We start from the raw sequence: 20,526 nt of genomic DNA on the forward strand, positions 1-20,526 counted from the left end.
TTTGGAGGAGCGGGAGGCGAGGGGCAGAAACGCGACGCGGAGAAACGAAGCAGAATTACCTCGGAGTCCAGCCCCGGCAAGGAGCAACCAAACCGCCGCTCCGCGATGCGTTTTGGCATCCTGGCGAATTGCCCGGCACCGAGTCTGCCCCGTTGTTCCCTCCGGCTTAAATCTCACTAGCCTCTCCCTGGCAAATCCAGCGCGACGGAACGCCGCGGATGTGGGAGCACCGGCCGACCCCTCCGAATCGCGGCACAAGCGCCCGAGACGGGACCCAGCGCCGGAGACCCGGAGAGCACCGTGATGCCGACCAGCCTGGCCTCCTGCTGCGTTTCCAGTAACAGTATTTCTCTGGTTACGGGGTTTTCTCCCCCAAAAACCTTGTCAGCTCAGCTGCGAGCGCGGGAACGAACCGCCCTTTCGCCTCTTGTTTTTCCATCTGTGTCGGGGAAGTGAGAGGTGTTGGGGCAGCCTGTGCTCCCCCAAAAACTTGTTTCTCCTCCCCAGACCCCCTTGTGTGTACTACTTGGTCTAATAAATATTAGCTCTATCAGAAACTGCCTTTTTTCTATTTCCTGGGCTCACTGTGACTACGACAGCACCCCCGCGCGAAAAATACTGCTGCTGGGGCGAGCGTCTTGCTCTGTTGGGGCAACCTCGTCCCTTCCGTAGGCTGAAATAAACCCCCCAAATTTTTCCCCCGCTCCGAGCTTGCTTGCTGGGTTCGGAGGGGCGGAGAGGGGCTGGTTGCTCACCCCACACGCTCAGCACCAGCAGGATGAGGTGGCCCAGCCCGCTGACCTTCAGGAGAAACCCGTGCCGCTGCGGGCACGAGGCAGGAGCCGAAAGAAGCCAAGTTTGCTTAAAAAAAGAGAAAAATGCACGTTTTTCATGCCAAAAAGCCAGGAGTTTTAGAGGGAAGGGGAAAAAAAAATTTAAAGAAAGCCCTGAGTTCCCGCGGAAGTTTACGGCCGCTTTGCTTCCTCCAGAAAAACCAAACCACCTCCGCGGAGGGCTAGAGGTTGGACGCAGAAGCGAGGGCGTCACCTAAGGGGGTTTCCAAGCGGCGGAGCCTTGGCCACCCGACGGCGGAGCTCGCCAGACCTGGAAGCCGCCGAAACCGGTTTAATTTGGAGCCGCGCGTTGGCTCACGTTTGGGCTTCTTGGGGCTGGTTTTCGCCACCGAGTGAAGGGTCTCGGAGGCAAAACCCTTCAGCCTCCAGATGTTGCCAAACCGTCCCTTCCTCGCAGGTTTTGTCCCCCTCTACGCAAGCCGGGATCCCACCCGAGAGGCCATTTCCACCCACCCAACCTTCTCCGTCGATCTCGGAAACCGTGATGTGGGGACGGCGAAGCAAGGAAACCCCAAGTCTTCCCAAAACGAATGAGGAAGCCCAAAGTCTTCCCAAAACAAGGAAACCCCAAAATCTTCCCAAAATGAGGAACCCCGAAGCATTCCCAAAACATGGAACCCAAAAGTCTTCCCAAAACGAGGAACCCCAAGTCTTCCCAAAAGTCTTCCCAAAACGAACCCCAAAGTCTTCCCAAAACACGGAACCCAAAAGTCTTCCCAAAATGAGGAAACCCCAAAGTCTTCCCAAAATGAGGAAACCCCAAGTCTTCCCAAAACGAGGAACCCTGAAGTCTTCCCAAAAGTCTTCCCAAAATGAACCCCAAAGTCTTCCCAAAATGAGGAAACCCCAAAGTCTTCCCAAAATGAAGAACCCCAAAGTCTTCCCAAAACGAGGAACCCTGAAGTCTTCCCAAAACAAGGAACCCCAAGTCTTCCCAAAATAAGGAAACCCAAAAGTCTTCCCAAAATGAGGAAACCCCAAAGTCTTCCCAAAACAAACAAGGAAATGGGGTGACAGGGAGAACCCGCCTGCCCCAGCCGGGAAGGGAAGGGAAGGAAAGGGAAGAAAAAAGAAAAAAGAAAAAAGAAAAAAGAAAAAAGAAAAAGAAAAAGAAAAAGAAGAAAAAGGGAAGAAAAAGGGAAGAAAAAGAACTGCCCTTTTAAATTTTTTACTTTTTTTATTTTTGTTTTGTTGTAGTTTTAGTTTTTAATTATTTTTTATTATTTTTAAGTTTATTATTTTGTTTTTATTATTTTTATTATCTTTATTTTTATTTTTAATTTTTATTTTTATGTTTGTGTTTATTTTTATGTTTTTAGTTTTCATTTTTAGTTGCGTTATTTTTGGTTTTATTATTTCCATCTTTATTATTTATTTTATCTCAACTTTTAATTATTTTTATATTTATGTTGAGCTTATTTTTATGTTTCTTTTCAGTTTTAGTTTTTAGTTGTGTTATTTTCGGTTTTATTATTTTTACGTGGTTGGTTTTTTTGTGGTTTTGGTTTTTTTTTTTAGCCTTTTTATTCTTTTTTTCCCCGCCTGCAGGTTTTGTTAACCTCACGGAAAGTTTTCGCGGTGAGCTGCTTTTACGCTTCGCTCTTCCTGCGCTCTGCAGAAGCAGCGGCCCCGAGGGCGTGTGACCAGTGCTTAAAAACGACCCAAAAAAAAGGGAAAAAAAAAAAAAAAAAAAGTCAAGAAATTAGGTTTCAGGGTAAACACCTGGAGTCAGATACCTTAATTGCCAGAATATATATATATTTTTTTAGCATTTTCCCTGTGCGACGCGTTCACATGATGTGTTGGGGGGGAGGCGGGATCCGGGCACGTTGATGATGCGACGGCGCCGTGGAAAAAAAACGTTTTTATTAAAAAAAAAAAAAAATCGGAAAATGGGCCGGCGGGATGCGCCTGCTCATCACACTCATCCTCGTAGCACCCTCGAGGTCCCTTCTGGGGCGCCCCGGCACCTCGGAGCGAGACGATGGCCAGCGGAAGCGTTTTGCCCAAAATCAGCGTTTTTTGGCTCGTTTGTCCTCCCCCGCTGCAAAAATCCCGCTGGAAAGGCAGGAGGAGGCGAAGCGGGCGCGGGGCGGTGCCGCAGGGGAAACGGCCGCGGTTTTGGTGCCGGGCAGCTGCCCCGGCAGGAGCCGCGTGAAATCCCCCAAAAAAACCCACAAATTCTCAATTTTTGAAATTCTTTGGTTTTGACGTTCGTCTCGGCCGGAGGCCGCGCCTCGGCGTCCCGCTCCTTCCCGCCGGACGCGGGTACGGCGCCTCGGGAGCAGCTGGGGGAGGGCGGGTGGAAGCTGGGCTTCGATTTTAAGCGGGGGGGGAGAAAAATTTAATTGGGGGGAGAAAATTTTCATTGCGGGGGAAAGGTTTTATTTGAGGGAGAAAACGTTCATTGGCGGGAGAAAGGTTTGGCTGTGGGAGGAAAACGTTAATTGCGGGGAGGAAATTTTAATTGAGGGGAAAAATTTTAGTTGGAGGGAGAAAATTTTAATTGAGGGGGAAAATTTTGGAGGGAGAAAATCTTAATTGGGGAGAAAATTTTAATTGGAGGGAGAAAAATGTAATTGTTAGGAGAGAATCTGAATTGGAGGGAGAAAATTTTAATTGTTAGGAGAAAATCTGATTGGAGGGAAAAAATTTTAATTGTTAGGAGAAAATCTGAATTGGAGGGAGAAAATTGTTAGGAGAAAATCTGAATTGGAGGGAGAAAAATGTAATTGTTAGGAGAAAATCTGAATTGGAGGGAGAAAATTTTAATTGTTAGGAGAAAATCTGAATTGGAGGGAGAAAATTTTAATTGGAAAAAATTTTAATTGGGGAAATTTTAATTGGAGGGAGAAAATTTTAATTGTTGGGAGGAAATTTTAATTGGAGGGAGAAAATGTTAATAGGAGAGAATTTGAATTGGAGGGAGAAAATTTTAATTGTTGGGAGGAAATTTTAATTGGGGAGAAAATTTTAATTGTTGGGAGAAAATTTTAATTGTGGGAGAAAATTTTAATTGGGGGAGGAAATTTTAATTGGAGGAGGAAATTTTAATTGGAGGACGTTTTAATTGGGTGGAACAACCTTTAATCGTGTGGAAAACCCTTTAATTATGGGGAAACTTTGAACTATGGGGAGAAAAATTTCACTGTGGGAGAACATTTAACTGAGGGGAGAAATAAAAAACGTGGGTTTGGTTTGGGACGGCAGCTTCAAAAAAACCACGACGGTCCTTCATCTGCTTCCTCGACTTGCTCCTTCCCGAGGGAAATAGTCGTCCCCTGGGATTTATGACGTTTTCTTTCCCCGACGTCATCCTTGGCGCTGCCCGTCGATATTTCGAACCGGTAGCTGGAGGATTTCTAGACCCTCCCACGGTGCAAAATGATTTTAGGGGTAGAAACGACGTTTTCTGCACCGGATGTACCGCGATCCGAAATTCCCGTGGGGAGGCTGAGGACCGACAGCCTTCGTGACGCCTCTGAGGGGTGAAACGTTGCCCAGCAGGCGAGGAGGAACCCCCAAAATGAAGGAAACGCGGGATTATTCTGGATTTTCGGGTGCGGAAAGGAGCGAGCGAGCAGGTAAGCACAGAGCGTTGAACTCAATAATCGCCGGGTTTTTCTTATTTTTTTTTTAACCACTTCTATAATTTGAGACCGAAAACCAGCTGAGGGAAGGGGGGGGGGTAGGGCAAAAAAAAAAGCACTTCCCTCGGAAAATTTTTGTCGATCGGCAGATGGAATTTTTGCTCTAAACCGTCTCACTTCAGACGCTTTGAGCTATTCCCATCATCTCATTAATTCTCGTAATCTCATTATTCTCATTAATCCTCCCTCGGGCACAGGAGTCGCCGTTTCTTTCGGGTCTTTCCACGGTTTTCCCTCAAAGATTCCGAATTTCTGCTCGATTCCGAACGAGAATAAAGAAATTTTAGAAGAAGTGAAGTGTTAAAAGACCCCCAAAAAAATAAGTCCGGGGTTTAAGTCCGGTTTAGACCCATCAGCAAAATATTTATTAACCCCTGCCTTCCCTTCAGCACTGCCCGGTTTTCGTTCTCCTGACTCTTCCTCCCATCTCCATCATCCTCTTGGTGCACGATAAGGTAGAAAAGGGGCTTTTTGGGTCTTTTCGGGTCTTTTTCATCATCTCTTTCTACCCAGCCAGGGACGCAGATTTGGAGGAATGTTTTTTTGAGTTGGCATATCCGTCGATTTGTTGATTTTTTCTTTTAAATTTTTGATTTGTTGAGGTTCTTTATTTTTTTTTAATTATTCGGCATATTTGGTTTCTGACTTAACTTTCTAACGCCGTTTTCGCACGGGGAGGGAGGGGGGAAGAGGGGAAAGGAGGGTTTGTCCCGTGAGATTCGGTTCATGTGACAGCTGGGGACAAAGAGGGGGAAGCCTAAAAAAAATAAAATGGGTGAAAACAGGGAGAATTTTAGGTAAAAACCCTTAGGAAACGGAATTTTCTTTGCTCGTGGAGGGGAGAAAGAGCATGTTCTGGATGACAAGACCCAGAGATGGAGCGACCAGGACTTGAATCGTTTGCAAGACCCGAAGTGCCTCGGTTGAGGTTGAGTAAAAAGTCCACTGAGCTCGAATCATGAAGCAGAACCCAGAAATTAAAAGGTAATTTTAATTATGGCATGTTTCAGGGCAGGAGTTTGCAGCTGGAATTGGATCGTTGAGGTTGGAAAAGACCTTGAAGATCATCAAGTCAATTGATGAGTCAACTGAAGTGAACTGGGGAGGAAACAATGGTCCCCCGCTAAGGAGGAGTTTCCAAAAGTAGAAAAAAAATATAACTTTATTCCAGGTGGAGAAGGATTTTTGATGTTTGTCGCCCAAAATGACAGCAAGTCCACCTGGCGTGGGGAGCGAGACTCGCCTTTCATCATCTGGGCATCAGATGATGCCGGTCTTTTCGGAAGGCTCTTCCCAACGATGCTTTTGATGAGCATCACCCAAGCGCTCAGATGTGGGGTTCGGCGCTCTCCACGATGACCCTAAATGGGGAGATGGCGTTAAAAGCCCTCTTCATCCTCAAGGAAAAAAAAAAAAAGAGGAAAAACCAACTTTTTTGGCCAACAGTCCGGCCCCGGAGCGTGTTGCTCCCCTTGGTAGCCCCACAAAGGCACTGAAGGTCCCTTCTCCCGCAGGTTACAGCCTTGAGATGAAGCCGGAGGCGCGTCTTATCTGCCAGGTGACGATGGCCGTGCTGTTCACAGCTCTGCTCATCACCGCCGTCACTTTTGCAGGTGAGTACCGAGGTTTTCATCTCGTATTTTTCAAAGAAGGGGCCGTTCCTCTGCCGCTCGTCCAAGCGGCAAGAGACGTCGGCACGAGTCCCACCAAGCCAAGAAGTCTGCAGGAGCAAGAGAACTTTTTTTCCCCCTCCCGTCCTTTTCCCATCGCTACGTTCGCATTGATGAGGGACTGCAACACCTAAGGGTGCGTTTTTGGGGCTAGGGCTGTTCTGGCAATCCTCTTAAAACTTGTGCCTCTGGAGGCCGCCGCCCCGTTTGCTTCTTTGAAGGTACGGCACCCACATTTCTCACCCAACGCCACGAGCTGGGCCGTGATCTGCGCTTGTTTTCCCCCTCCAGCTCGCCCAAGACTTCTCTTGGGGTCTCTTTCTTTCCTCCCGCCGTTGAGGCAGAGACGAGGCTTTTGGAGGCCACGGGGTGGAGGATGACCCTCCCCACGCCGGAGGGCGAAGGGGAAGGTGCTGCTCCTTAACGCTCTTGCTCTATCGATGACAGCGCAGGCTTTTCAGCCTCGCCCTCAACCCTGCTTTCGCTGCCCGTTCGACTGGATTGGGTACAGAGGAAAATGCTACTATTTTTTGGACGCTGAGGGGAACTGGACATCCAGCCAGGACAACTGCTCGGCACTTGGTGCTTCCTTGGCCATGCTCGACAGCGTGGAGGACTTGGTAAGGAGGCAGGAGGACACGCTTAGCACGGGGGGAAAAAAAAAGCCAATTATTTGCCACCCTTTTGGTTTCTTTGACGGCTTTTCTAGGACCTTCCTTGGAGATCTAGGGTGAGGAGATGGGGAAGATGGTTTTCTTGAGGATAGATCATCCTGGGTCTCTTCAAATTTCTCACCAAAGCCAACCGACGCCAGAACTATAGCAAAAAAACCCCGTTTCTATGCAATAATAAAGCTCCGCCTTAAAGGTTACACTTTTTGGGAGCAGATCGAAAGGTTCAAACACCGAAAGAGCCGTAAAGGAGCGTGCGCGACTGGTAGACCGTAGATTCTTGGTTGGAAGGAGGTCTCTGCAGATGGTGACCTGCTGGAGACGTCCCAAAGCCCCGTCACCTGCCGTAAAGCCTTTCTCTCTCCTCTTTTTCAGAGCTTCGCGATGAGATATAAAGGCATCTCGGAGTATTGGATTGGCCTTTCACGGGAAGATGAGGAGCAACCGTGGAAATGGGTGAACGACTCGCATTTAGCTCACCGGTGAGTCTGAGTTTTCCATCGTTGCGTTGACGGTTGACGTCAATGGCACTTGAGGGGCATCCAGAGGCAACGTTGCATCCAGAGCTGGTCTTCGTGTTTCCCTTTGACTCGAGAGGTGGAAGAGGTGTGTTTGGTGGAGAAAACACCATTAGTTAGATTATTTTTAAATAAGTTGGGTTTTTTCATGCAAAGCGTCACGTTTCTTATGGCCAACCCGGGCTGCTTGCCAAAATAGAAATAATTCAGCATCGGTATTGGCATATTGATGCCCACGAGAACCGAAGAGGGAGGAAAAAAGCCAACGCGCCATTTTTCTCCTTCTCCCTGCTGACCCCGTCTAAGGTGGGTTGTCTCCTCCGTCCTTCCAGGTTTCGGATCCGCGGCGGCGGCCTCTGCGCCTACCTGAACGACAGCGGGCTCAGCTCCTCCCGCTGCAGCACCGAGAGGAGCTGGGTTTGTAATAAGCCTGAGCTGCGGAGCCCAAGCGAGGGCAACGCGACGAGATGGGCTCAAAACCTTTGCATCAGCTCCTAAGAGGCTGTGGGGAGCGCTCCTCGCACCCAAACACCCGGTGCAGGATAGGGAAACAACAGAAAACCTCAAAAAAACCCCCAGAAACCCCACAGAAAAAGCAAACTCGGGGAAAAAAAGCCTGTTGCCAAAATTTGCCAACTAACCCAACGTTATTACGTGTTCTCATTTGCCAACGCAACGAAAAATAACCGATTCCTCCCGGCACCCCGGTAATTCACACCGGGTAACGACCCACCGCAATTAAATGTCAGAGCAAGAGGGAAGCCACAGCCATATCGATGACCCCGGGAGGATGGCTGGAGGGTGAAGCTTAGCGAGATGCCTGCAGCCTTGCATAGCGCGACCAGAAAAATGGGCAAAAGCCATAGGATTTTTGCTTTTCCCACTTTTTGTGGAGTTAAAGCAGCAACCGTCAGGCTCGGACAGCTGAGAAAAGCCTCCCGATGCCGTAGAGTACGTGGGAACGCTGCAAGGATGGGCAACGCTTGCAAGCCCTCCAAGAATTTGCTGCGCTCGTCTTCAGGGAAGCCCAAGCTGCGACGCAACGACGTCCATCTGTGACCATACCCGGCTCCGTACCAAGAGCAAGATGAAGGTGAAGAGACTTCTGCGCATCAAAAATCAGATTATTCTCTCCAAGGGCACAGCGCTGGGGATGGGAGAGCGGCAGGATTGGGGAGGATCTACCAAGTCAAGGTTGGAGCGACAGGTTGGAGAGAGAAGGCAATGTCTTCGCCTTATGGCGCCGGTGAGACACGAGTCAGCCAGGTTTTTAACGAAAAGGAGGAATACGAGAAAAGCTTCCGCACGTTTTCGCGCAACGCCGCGTCCAGGGAAGACTTTTGAGTGTCTCACCCTGATGCAAGCTGACGTTTTGTAATTTATTTAAGCCGTTCGCACAGACAATCATGTCCAAGGAAGACTTTTCTTGACGAGCATCTCCACTTGGGGACGGGCGGTGGGGGTGGAAACGTGAGGACTGTAGGATTTTAGCAGCACTTTCACTTTTAGCGGTACTTTTAGCGGTAATAGTTAAATTCCAACTTTTTGCCCGGACTGAAGAAATCCTTTGGTTTCTCCTCTTTTAGCACCCTGGTGATCGCAATCTTCTCAGATGCTCTCCCAGCAATGTTTTACCAAATCGAGGGGTTTTTGGGAGCAGAATTATGGATGTCCTTGGCTGGAGCTGGCAGCTCCAGCTCCTGAGATCAACAGGGTTGAGCCCAGCTTAACCCAGACCCCGAGGAACACTTTCCTGCTCTCGAAACCTTCCGCTTCGCGAAGCGCGTGTGCTCCTGCTTAAATTCAGGGGCTTTTCGGACCCGTTCTGCCCTGCAAAAGCGTTGCAGAGTGGGACGTTAATTTATTATCGTCCCACTATATATCTATCTATCTATATATAGACATATATAACTATATATCGTTACGTATCGTGCTTTTACCTTGGGCGACCTCACTGGCTTGTATGTCCGTGGGGTTCTACGTGCGCTGTATATTTAGGGCGAAACACTAAAAAACAAGCAAATAGCCTAGAATTGGGATGAATTTTGACGGGTTTTGATGAACCGGGACGGGTTTTGACGAACTGGCAATTCCTAGAGCTGAGCATCCACGGCAAAACCTGCGTGTGGCTTATTGAGTATTCGGAAGCCCACGTATACGTGTAAGAGGTTGGCTACGTGCAAGGCAGCGCCCATACGCGCGTCTAGACGAGTACGTTTGGCTTCTTCTACCTCTACGCGACGGCGTTGAGCGTGCGCCGCTCAACTGCACGTCCCGGTTTCGTGCTCAGCCTTAGCCCGTAAGCCCCGCGCCAGCTCCTGCTGGGGGTCTGGGCATAAGAAAAGGGGGTTTAAGGCTTAAAAAAAGGGCTTTAGGTTAAAAAAAGGGGGTTTAGGTTTTAAAAAAAAAGGGGGTTAGGCTTAAAAAAGGAGGTTTGGTCTTTAAAAAGGGGCTTTAGGTTAAAAAAAGGGAGATTAGGCTTAAAAAAGGTCTTCAGGTTAAAGAAAGGGGGCTAGGCTTAAAAAAAGGGGCCTTTTGGTTAAAAAAAAAGGGGCGTTAGGCTTAAAAAAATGAGGTTTGGCCTTAAAAAAAGAGCTTTAAGTTAAAAAAAGGGGTGTCAGTTTAAAAAAGGGGAGTTAGGCTTAAAAAGGGGCTTTAGGTTAAAAAAGTGCTTTAGGTTTAAAAAAAACCTTTAGGTTAAAAAAAAAGGGGGTTTAGGCTTTAAAAAAGGGGGATTAGGCTTAAAATGGAGGTTTGGGGTTAAAAAGGGGGTTTAGGCTTAAAAAAAGTGCTTTAGGTTTTTAAAAATGGGGATTAGGCTTAAAAAAGGGCTTTAGGTTAAAAAAAGGAGGTAGGCTTTAAAAAAGGGGCATTAGGCTTAAAATGGAGCTTTGGGCTTAAAAAAAGGGCTTTAGGTTAAAAAAGGGGGGTTTAGGCTTTAAAAAATGGGGTTTAGGTTTAAAAAAGGGGGTTTAGGCTTAAAATGGAGGTTTGGGCTTAAAAAAAAGGGGGTTTAAGTTTAAAAAAAGGAGTTCAGACTTTAAAAAGGGGGTTTAGGCTTAAAAGCTGGGGTTTAGACTTCAAAAAGGGTTGTCTTAAAAAAATGGGGGTTAGGTTTAAAAAAGAGGGTTAGGCTTTAAAAAAGGGGGATTAGGCTTCAAAAAGGAGGTTTGGTCTTAAAAAAAAGGGCTTTAGGTTACAAAAAAGGGGGGTAGGCTTTAAAAAAAGGGGGAATTCGGCTTAAAATGTTGGTTTGGCCTTAAAAAAAAGGGCTTTATGTTAAAAAAGGGGGTTAGGCTTTGAAAAGGGGTATTAGGCTTAAAATGGAGGTTTGGGCTTAAAAAAGGGGGGTTTTAGGTTTAAAAAAAGGAGTTTAGGCTTTAAAAAGGGGGTTTAGGCTTAAAAAGGGAGGCTTAGGCTTAAAAAAAGGGCTTTAGGTTTAAAAAAAGGAGATTAGGCTTAAAAAAGGAGGTTTGGGCTTAAAAAAGGGGGGGGTTATGTTTACAAAAAGGAGTTCAGACTTTAAAAAGGGGGGTTAGGCTTAGAAAATGGGGTTTAGACTTAATAAAAGGGGGTTAGACTTCAAAAAGGGTTGCCTTAAAAAAATGTGGGTTAGGTTTAAAAAGGGGGATTAGGCTTAAAATGGAGGTTTGCACTTAAAAAAGGGGGTTAGGTTTAAAAAAGGGGGTTAGAATTAAAAAAAGAAGTTTAGACTTTAGAAAAGAGGGTTTAGACTTAAAATGGGGGGGTTAGGCTTAAAAAAGGGGGTTAAGGCTTAAAAAAGGGGGAGCTTAGGCTTCAAAAATGGGGTTTAGGTTTAATAAAAGGGAGTTAGATTTAAAAAAGAAGGTTTAGGCTTAAAAAAATGGGCTTTAGGCTTAAAAACAGGGGGTTTAGGTGTCCCCACCCTACAGAGCATGATAAAAAAAGTATGGGGAATGAACAAAAGGGGGAAAAAATAAACCCAAACCCTTTTTTCGTCTCTCTTCTGCTGGAGAAATTTTGGGGTTTTTAATATTTTGAGGGGCAGAAGCCAAGTTGGCCGCAAATTGCGATTTTGCCTTTGCACCAGCTGCAAAAGAAAAAAAAAAAGCTTTTTTTTTTTTTTTTACCTTCCCCATCCAAATTAAACAGCCCCATCCCAGTGCAGGTCAAATTAATCGTGCAATTAATTAATTCCCTCACGCTCTGCCTTCATCCTCGCTCCTCCTCCAGGCATCCCAGAGGAAGCTGCTCGTTGGCCATAACGCCCTTTATAAAAATATATAAAATTATAAATCCCCCCGATAAATCCCGTTTACCTACGTGGTGTTTGTAGCGAAAGAAACGCCTTTTTCGGCAGGAAAATATAAATATGCAAGACTAAAGAATATATTTGTAAAAGCACAGAATAAATTACAAAAATAACTAATTATTAATCCCCACCACCACATACATATAGAAAAAATTCTTCAATTAGGGCCCTTTTTTATTTTCCCCCACATTTTCTTCAGTGTAAACAGGGAGAAAAAAAGGGGAATATGTCCCTTTTTAACTACTGATAGGAATAAAAGCACCATCGTCCCTATGTCAAATTTTAAATATATAAATAAAACTAAATAATTAACAGCGTTAAAACACCTTTCTAAAAGCGGTCCCTTGAATTTTAACCTATTTTAGTTCATATTCAAGTTTTTGGGGGCTGGGGGAGACTCGGAGCAAGGAAAATCTTGCACTCGTCTGCAGGGGTAGGTTTTTTCTCCCCCTGTTCTTGCAAAAACCCCAGTCAGCTTAAAAAACGGATTTAAAAAGTGCTTTTTTTTGGTTCAATGAGGGAGCGGAGCAGCCGCGAAGTCGAGCTGCGGGCCGAGGCCTCGTCCCGGCTGCGGCTTCTGTCCCAAAAACCCCCAATTTTCTCCTCCTTTCCCGATGCAACGACAGACGCGGGTCAGATCCTGCCGGAAATCCCGGATCCCCCAGGCGTAGGTGAGGCCGCCGCCGCCGATGACGCAGATCGCCCTGATCAGAAACGCGATGAGATACGGCAGGGCAACCCAGCCTGCAATTAAAAACAAAAAAGGAAAATTAATTAATTAGCGATGCTGGGCGGGGGGGGGGGGGCAGGGGGGACCATTGCTGGTACAGGCCAGGACGCTGTTGGCCGCCTTGGCCACCTGGGCACACTGTGGCTGATATTCAGCCGGCTGTCAACCAGCACCCCCGGGTCCTTTTCCCCGGGCAGCTCTCCAGCCGCTCCTCCCCAAGCCTGGAGCGCTGCACGGGGTTGTTGTGACCAAAGTGCAGGACCTGGCACTTGGCCTTCTTAAACCTCATACAGTTGGCCTCTGCCCATCGACCCAGCCTGTCCAGATCCCTCTGCAGAGCGTTCCTGCCCTCCGGCAGATCAACACTCCCACCCAGCTTGGTGTCATCTGCAAACTTACTGAGGGAGCACTCGATTCCCTCATCCAGATCATCTATAAAGATATTGAACAAGACCGGCCCCAGAACCGAGCCCTGGGGAACACCGCTTGTGACCGGCCGCCAGCCGGATTTAACGCCGTTCACCACAACTCTCTGGGCTCGGCCATCCAGCCAGTTCCTCACCCAGTGAAGAGTAAACCTGTCTAATCCATGAGCCGCCAGTTTCTCCAGGAGAATGCTGTGGGAGACGCTGTCAAAGGCTTTAAAGTCCAGCTAGACAACATCCACAGCCTTTCCCTCATGCACCAGGCGGGTCATCTGGTCATAGAAGGAGATCAGGGGGGTCAAGCAGCACCTGCCTTTCAGGAACCCGTGCTGGCTGGGCCTGAGCCCCTGGCTGATCTTCCCCGGTACGGAGGTCAGGCTGACAGGCCTCTAGTTCCCAGGAACTATTTGCAAAAAACAGGAGGCTTGCAAAAAAATAGCCGCGAAAAGAAGGGGGGGGTGTGCAAGAAAATGGCGGGGGGACAATAAATAAGGAAAGGTAAAACCAGGCGGCTGGGGGGCAAAATAACGGGGGGGGTGTGCAACACACGCCCCCACCCCCGAGGGATGGTGGGGGGGAGCAGGAGTCCCACCAAAGGGCGCCGGCGGCGGGGAGGCGGGTCCCCGGGGGTCCCCAGCGGCCCCCCCGCCCCTCCCGCGCTCACCTGCCCGCCCGGGGGGAGCGCAGAGCGCCAGCGCCGCCAGCAAGCGCCCAGCGCCGGTCCATGGCCCCGCCGCCACACAGCGCACTTCCGGAAGCGGGACCGGAAGGGGCGGGACCGGAAGGGGCGGAGACTACGGGAACGGGGCCTCCAAGGGGCGTAGACTGCGGGGGCGGAGCCTCAAAGGGGCGTAGGCTGCGGGGGCGGGGCCTCCAAGGGGCGGAGACTACGGGAGCGGGGTCTCAAAGGGGCGGAGACTCAGGGGGCGGGGCCTCCAAGGGGCGGCTATAGGGGTGCTCCTATAGCGGCGTAGGCGCGGCAGGATATAGGAGTGAGGCGTCCGCGCACCGATGGACGTGCGGGCCCGTCTGGGCGTGCGTAGGCAACAGGCACGTACCTGGACATACAGATCGCGGGATATATATATCATATAGGCTACACGTGACGTGTGGTATATAGCGCCTACGGTGCCTATAGGCACACTACACTATATACACTAGACTAACAGTAGAGTCTATATATGTGTCCAGATATAGATAAAAATATAGACATTAAAATATATTAAAATATAGCGTGTGTGTGTATAGATACGCTATATACCCTATATGATACCCTCTATACTATGCACTATACACCATAGCGTATACACTATACCAGGGCAGCTGTGAGGGCCCCCTATGGGGCAGCCCTGGGGGGGGTTCTTAGGGGTCCCAAGGGACCAGGGCAGCCGTCAGGGGCCCCTATGGGGCAGCCCAAAGGACCGAGGAGGTGTTGGGGGGCCAGGGCAGCCATCGGGGGCCCCTATGGGGCAGCCCCGGGGGGGTCCTTGGGGGTCCCAAGGGCCCAGGGAGGCCATGGGGGGCCAGGGCAGCCGTTGGGGTCCCATGCGGGGCAGCCCCAGGGGGGCCCTAGGGGGGTCTCTGTGGGGCTGGGGCAGCGACGCCTCCGTCTTACAGGAGCAAAAAAAAAAAAACCCGGGATTTATTCTCTTTTGAGCAGATTTCGAATCCGGTCGCAGGCGAATTCCTGGGAAATACGCCCTGCGCGTGGGCGGTGGCGGAAGGAAAGCGAGCGCGATGACGTCAGTTTTGAACCGCGGCGGCGGCTGCGAAAACGACGGGTTTAATTCGGGTTGGAAGCCCAGACAGCGACAGGCGTCGAGGTCGGTAAAAGAAACCTTGGGAGGGGGCCTGAGTTTGGGAGGAAAAGCCAAGTTTTCAGCTCAAAAGCAGCACGGTGAAGCTCCGCTCCCGTTAACGAGCTTCGGATGACTTTAACGACAGCGGTTTTCAGACGAGCCGCGCCGAGCTCAAACCCAAAACCCCCTGGATACGACCCAAAACAGAGAGGTCCGAGACAGAGGTAGGACCACGAACCGAGGTGGAAACGTCTCCAAGACCTGGAGAAGAAGAGTTGAGGAGCATCAAGGAGCGTTGGAACCGGTTTCGGGGGGTCCCTGCGCCGGCGCGTCAGCCCCTGAGGGCCAGTTTGATGGTGGAGAGGAGCACGCAGAAGTAGGGGAAGACCCTCTCCCCGCTGAAGGACGCCACGGGGAAGGTGAAGACGCGTTGGCGGCTGCCGACGGCGTAGAAGGAGACCTGGCCCACCTCGTAGTCCAGGTAGACGCCGATCTCCCCGTCGAGGAGCGGGACAGAGGTGTTGGAAGGAGCCGTGAGGGCCACGCAGAGCTCGTCGTACTTCTGCAAGCCCCAGATCTCGGCGTTGGGCTTGAAGAGGACGCGGCCCTTCCGCCGAAGGGACTCGCGGGCCACCCCGACGGCCCAGAAGCGCCCGTTGGCCTCCACCTCCCAGTAGTGACGGCCCGAGGTGAAGCCCTCGCTGCCCAACATGCACGGATCCGTGTCGAACCGGCCTGGACCTTCGGGCCACCGGCGTCCGGGTCTACCCCAGGTGGCCTCTTTGAGGTCCTCGGAGAGGATCACCTCAGGACCCACTGTGGCCGGATCCAGGGTCACATCCACTGGAGAGCAAAAGGGAGGAGAAATCAGAAGTCAAACTTAAGCGTAGAGGACGCATGTCCCAGAAATGCTCTTCGCTGGTTACTTTTCAAGGAGAAATGGAGAGGAGTGGCGAGGTTGGAGATGGAGGAGCCAAGAGTTGGAGGATCTCCAGTTGAGGTTGGAAATGGAGGAGCCAAGAGATGGAGCTTGGAGATGGAAGATCTCCAGTTGAGGCTGGAGATGGAAAAGCCAAGAGATGGAGCTTGGAGATGGAGGATCTCCAGGCCAGGTTGGAGATGGGGGAGCCAAGAGATGGAGGTTGGAGATTGGACATGGAAAAGCCAAGAGATGGAGGTTGGAGATTGGACATGGAAAAGCCAAGAGATGGAGGTTGGAGATGGAGGAGCCAAGAGGCGGGGGTTGGAAATGAAGAATCTCCAGTTGAGGTTGGAGATGGAAGAGACAAAAGATGGAGCTTGGAGATGGAGGATCTCCAGGCCAGGGTGGAGATGGGGGAGCCAAGAGATGGAGGTTGGAGATTGGACATGGAAAAGCCAAGAGATGGAGGTTGGAAACGAAGGATCTCCAGTTGAGGTTGGAGATGGAAGAGACAAAAGATGGAGCTTGGAGATGGAGGATCTCCAGGCCAGGGTGGAGATGGAGGAGCCAAGAGATGGAGGTTAGAGATGGAGGAGCCCGGGAGATCGAAGGCGGAGCGGGAGGATCTCCAACTCCAGCCACCATCTCACTTGATGCAGCCCAGAAAACTTCAGGTTGGTACTTTGCCCCTCTCCGGCCGCCTTTGGTTACCTTCAAACTGTTTTGCCGTGTGGTAGTCCAGGGCAAGATCCCACGTGCGCGGCCGCGGTTTGAGGAAGAAAGCCATCGCGCCCGCGAAGTCCTCTCCTCCCGGCTAGAGGCACAGAAAGGGGAAAAAAGGGATAAAATTAAATTATTATCCTACAGGTGGGCACATCTCAGCTTTTCACCCGTTTCCGTCAGAAAGCGGGTTCAACCTCTGCATTTAATCCAAATACTTGAAAGAAAATGCCGGGTTTTTCCCAGCAGTTGCAAAGGAGTTTGGTTCGTTTACAGGGAGACCCACGGAGACGGATTCAATCTATTAATTCCCCGACGACTACGAGGAGCACGTTGGGATGGACCCGTCTACCTCGTAGATACGATTATATCCCCAAATACCCGTTCCATGTGCTGGCTCAGGGATGAATCCGTCTTCAATCCATCCCTGCCTCCACCATTCATTTTCTTGGGCAATCAAAGCCGACGAGGTTTATTTGAGCGAGAAAAATCCTTAAAAATTGAGATAAGCCGAGTCCAACTCTCTCGCGTCCAGAGAAATCCTGCGAGAGGTGGAAGAATTTGCCGCCGGCCCTGGGGAAAATGTGCGCGGGGGAGATAAGGGTTGGCGTCAAAGGGCCTCGAATCCGTCGCCTGAAACCCGGCCTGGGGCTTTTGAGTGCAAAAAAGCAGTTGCCCACGGTAAAGGGCAGGGGAAATTAGTAGTAAAGCCCCAAAACGGTTGAATAAACCACGCCGTGACGCTCAAAAATAAGCGGGTTGCTTCTTTTCCGCGTGCTTTCCCCAGCAAAGCTGCAGAGAGGGGAATTAAAGCAGCAAGCGGATGAGTAAAAGTGGGAAAAGGATGGGAAAATGACCCTTAAATTAGGATATAAGCAGGAGCCATGTTGTTCCTCACCCCAATTTCCCCAGCCGGACCGTTATGGGAGGACGAGAAGCAAATAATAACCATGACCGACCCCTGCAATACACCTTGAAATCCGAAACAAAGATCCTGAGGGCAAAGCAAGGACAAATCCGCTTTCCTTCCCTTACTGATGAGATGGGGAGAGTGCTCAAAATACCCTTTTCCCCCCCAAAAAAGACATCAGGGTGATGTAACGCACCCGGTAGCGCTGGGATTTTCCCCTCTCGTTTCGGGGTTCTCGACGGCACCGGTGCCGGTTTGGGGTTCCTCCGGCTGCTTTTCCGTCTCCGGCTTCTTCTCCGCTCGGTTTTTTTTCCTCTCCTGGGGTTTTCTTCCTCCCTCTCTCTGGCACAGGCTCAGCCAAAGCTCGGTCCCATCTCTGTCTCCGCCAACTTTTATCGGCCGGGGAGGGAGGAGACCTCCAATCTCCCGCCCGCAGACGGGGCCGCAACGCGCTCGGACGCCTCCTGCACCCTCCGATTGCGCCTTCCCCCCCCCGCCCCGTTTTCTCAATGTGCCGGGGAGGAAAAAAATAAAAAGTGGTGCAAAAAAACGTGCATTATGGCACGAAATTGGGTAAATTTCTGGCTGCAAGCCCCTTCCACGTGACGGAGCCGAGGGAGGCAAAGCAGAGCTGAGGGATGAGACAGCAATGCCCGGAAACAAGACGATTTGGGGGAGATAAAACAAGTTTTGGGGGAGATAAAACAAGTTTAAGGCCAACTGTGGGTGAGGAAATTTGCTTTTCTCACCCAGGAATGTCACCAGCTTCGCTCCATGCTGCCATCGCCAACCTCCGGCGCCGATTTCTTCTCGCCAGGATGGAAGCACGACGGTGGTTTCGTGCCGAGACCGGCCACGATGTCACCGCCGCTGCAATCTCCTGGTGTCAAAGAGATGAAAAACCCCTCGGGGGCAAGCGGGTGCCCCCACCCTAAAAAAAAAAAAAGGTGCAAAGCGAAAATATTTTAATTTCTTGGTGGGAAAGGAAAGAGAATCCGAGTTTTCACAGAATCACAGAATCACTAGGTTGGAAAGGACCTTTAAGATCATCAAGTCCAACCATTAATCCAGCACCACCATGTCCCCTAAACCATGTCCTGAAGTGCCACATCCACACGTTTTTTGAACACTTCCAGGGATGGCGACTCCACCACCTCCCTGGGCAGCCTGTTCCAATGCCTGACCACCCTCTCGGTGAAGAAATTTTTCCTAATATCCAATCTAAACCTCCCCTGGCGCAACTTGAGGCCATTTCCTCTTGTCCTATCACTAGTTACTTGGGAGAAGAGACCAACACCCTCGCCGCCACAGCCCCCTTTCAGGTAGTTGTAGAGAGCAATAAGGCCTCCCCTCAGCCTCCTCTGCTCCCGACTAAACACCCCCAGTTCCCTCAGCCGCTCCTCATCAGACTTGTGCTCCAGACCCCTCCCCAGCTCCGTTGCCCTTCTCTGGACACGCTCCAGCACCTCAACGTCCTTCTTGTAGTGAGGGGCCCAACACTGAACACAGGATTCAAGGTGCGGCCTCACCAGTGCCGAGTACAGGGGCACAATCACTTCCCTACTCCTGCTGGCCACACTATTCCTGATACAGGCCAGGACGCTGTTGGCCTTCTTGGCCACCTGGGCACACTGCCGGCTCATATTCAGCCGGCTGTCAACCAGCACTCCCAGGTCCCTTTCCGCCGGGCAGCTCTCCAGCCACTCCTCCCCAAGCCTGGAGCGCTGCACGGGGTTGTTGTGACCGAAGTGCAGGACCCTGCACTTGGCCTTATTAAACCTCATACAGTTGGCCTCAGCCCATCGATCCAGCCTGTCCAGATCCCTCTGCAGAGCGTTCCTACCCTCCAGCAACACTCCCACCCAACTTGGAGTCATCTGCAAACTTACTGAGGGAGCACTCAATTCCCTCATCCAGATCATCAATAAAGATATTGAACAAGACTGGTCCCAGAACCGAGCCCTGGGGAACACCACTCGTGACCGGCCGCCAGCCGGATTTAACGCCGTTCACCACAACTCTCTGGGCTCGGCCATCCAGCCAGTTCCTCACCCAGCGAAGAGTAAACCCGTCTAAGCCACGAGCCGCCAGTTTCTCCAGGAGAATGCTGTGGGAGACGCTGTCAAAGGCTTTACTAAAGTCCAGGTAGACAACGTCCACAGCCTTTCCCTCATCCACTAGGCGGGTCACCTGGTCATAGAAGGAGATCAGGTTGGTCAAGCAGGACCTGCCGTTCATGAACCCATGCTGGCTGGGCCTGATCCCTTGGTTGTCCTGCAGATGCCCTGTGAGCACTCTCAAGACAAACCGCTCCATGATCTTCCCTGGAACAGAGGTCAGGCTGACAGGCCTGTAGTTCCCAGGATCCTCCTTCCGGCCTTTCTTGTAGACGGGCGTCACATTGGCAAGCCTCCAGGCTTCTGGGACCTCCCCTGTTAACCAGGACTGCTGATAAACGATGGAGAGTGGCTTGGCAAGCTCCTCCGCCAGCTCTCTCAGTACTCTCGGGTGGATCCCATCAGGCCCCATAGACTTGTGGGTGTCCAGGTGGCTTAGCATGTCCTTGACTGCTTCCTCCTGGATTATGAGGAGTACATTGTGCTCTCCATCCCCGTCTTCCAGCTCAGGGGGCTGAATATCCTGCGGATACCTGGAGTGGCTATTAAAGACTGAGGCGAAGAAGGCATTAAGTACCTCAGCCCTGTCCTCGTCCTTGGAGACAATGTTCCCCGCCATATCCAGTAGGGGATGGAGATTCTCCTTGCCTCTCTTTTTGTTGTTAATATCTTTGTAAAAACATTTTTTATTAACCTTTACGACTGTGGCCAGACTGAGCTCTAGCTGGGCTTTTGCCTTTCTAATTTTGTCCCTTTCATCCCGGATGAAAGTCCTAAAGGGACGTTTAAGGTAGAATTAAGCCTCCCCCCGCCCCGCTCCCCGGGGTCCTGGTTGATTTTGGACCGACTCTAGAGAGAACAGCAATGGGGAAGGGAAAGGAGAAGGAAAAGCATCGGGTGAGCGTTAATTACGTTAATTAAACCATGTCCCCAGCTCAGCACCCCCGGCTCCAGGCAAAGCGGGTTTTAAGATTAAATAGGAAAAATTTGGGTCCGGGGGGGTCACACATGGCCTGGTGGGGGGTTCTTTGGGGGTGTTTTCTCCTCCGGGAGAGAAACGAAGCCGGGTCGAAACCGGGGTCACCGGGCAGCAGGAGGCCGAGGGCTCCCCCCCAGGGCGACACCCCCCCTCCCCACCGAGAAGCCCCCCAAGGTGCTGCCCAGGGGGTCCTGAGCACCCCTCGCGCCCCCTCCCCCGCCATCGTTTTCCTTCCCAGGCGTAGTGGAACGAAACCCCGGCCCCCGC

The 20,526-nt window shown here is 50.7% G+C and overlaps 1 protein-coding gene across 1 annotated transcript; it reads left to right on the forward strand.

Moving 5' to 3' along the window:
• Positions 1-4,767: 4,767 nt before the first annotated feature.
• On the forward strand, positions 4,768-7,861 carry LOC309414852 (C-type lectin domain family 2 member D-like; the record flags this gene model as incomplete). The annotated part of the gene is made up of 4 exons (XM_082012228.1): positions 4,768-6,117; positions 6,622-6,794; positions 7,221-7,327; positions 7,696-7,861. The coding sequence occupies exons 1-4, from the start codon at positions 6,033-6,035 to the stop codon at positions 7,859-7,861; spliced, it is 531 nt and encodes a 176-aa protein (XP_081868354.1). The 5' UTR covers positions 4,768-6,032.
• Positions 7,862-20,526: the final 12,665 nt, after the last annotated feature.

This window comes from Phaethon aethereus (genome assembly GCF_964289735.1).
Source record: "Phaethon aethereus genome assembly, chromosome: 33".
Lineage (NCBI taxonomy): Eukaryota > Metazoa > Chordata > Aves > Phaethontiformes > Phaethontidae > Phaethon > Phaethon aethereus.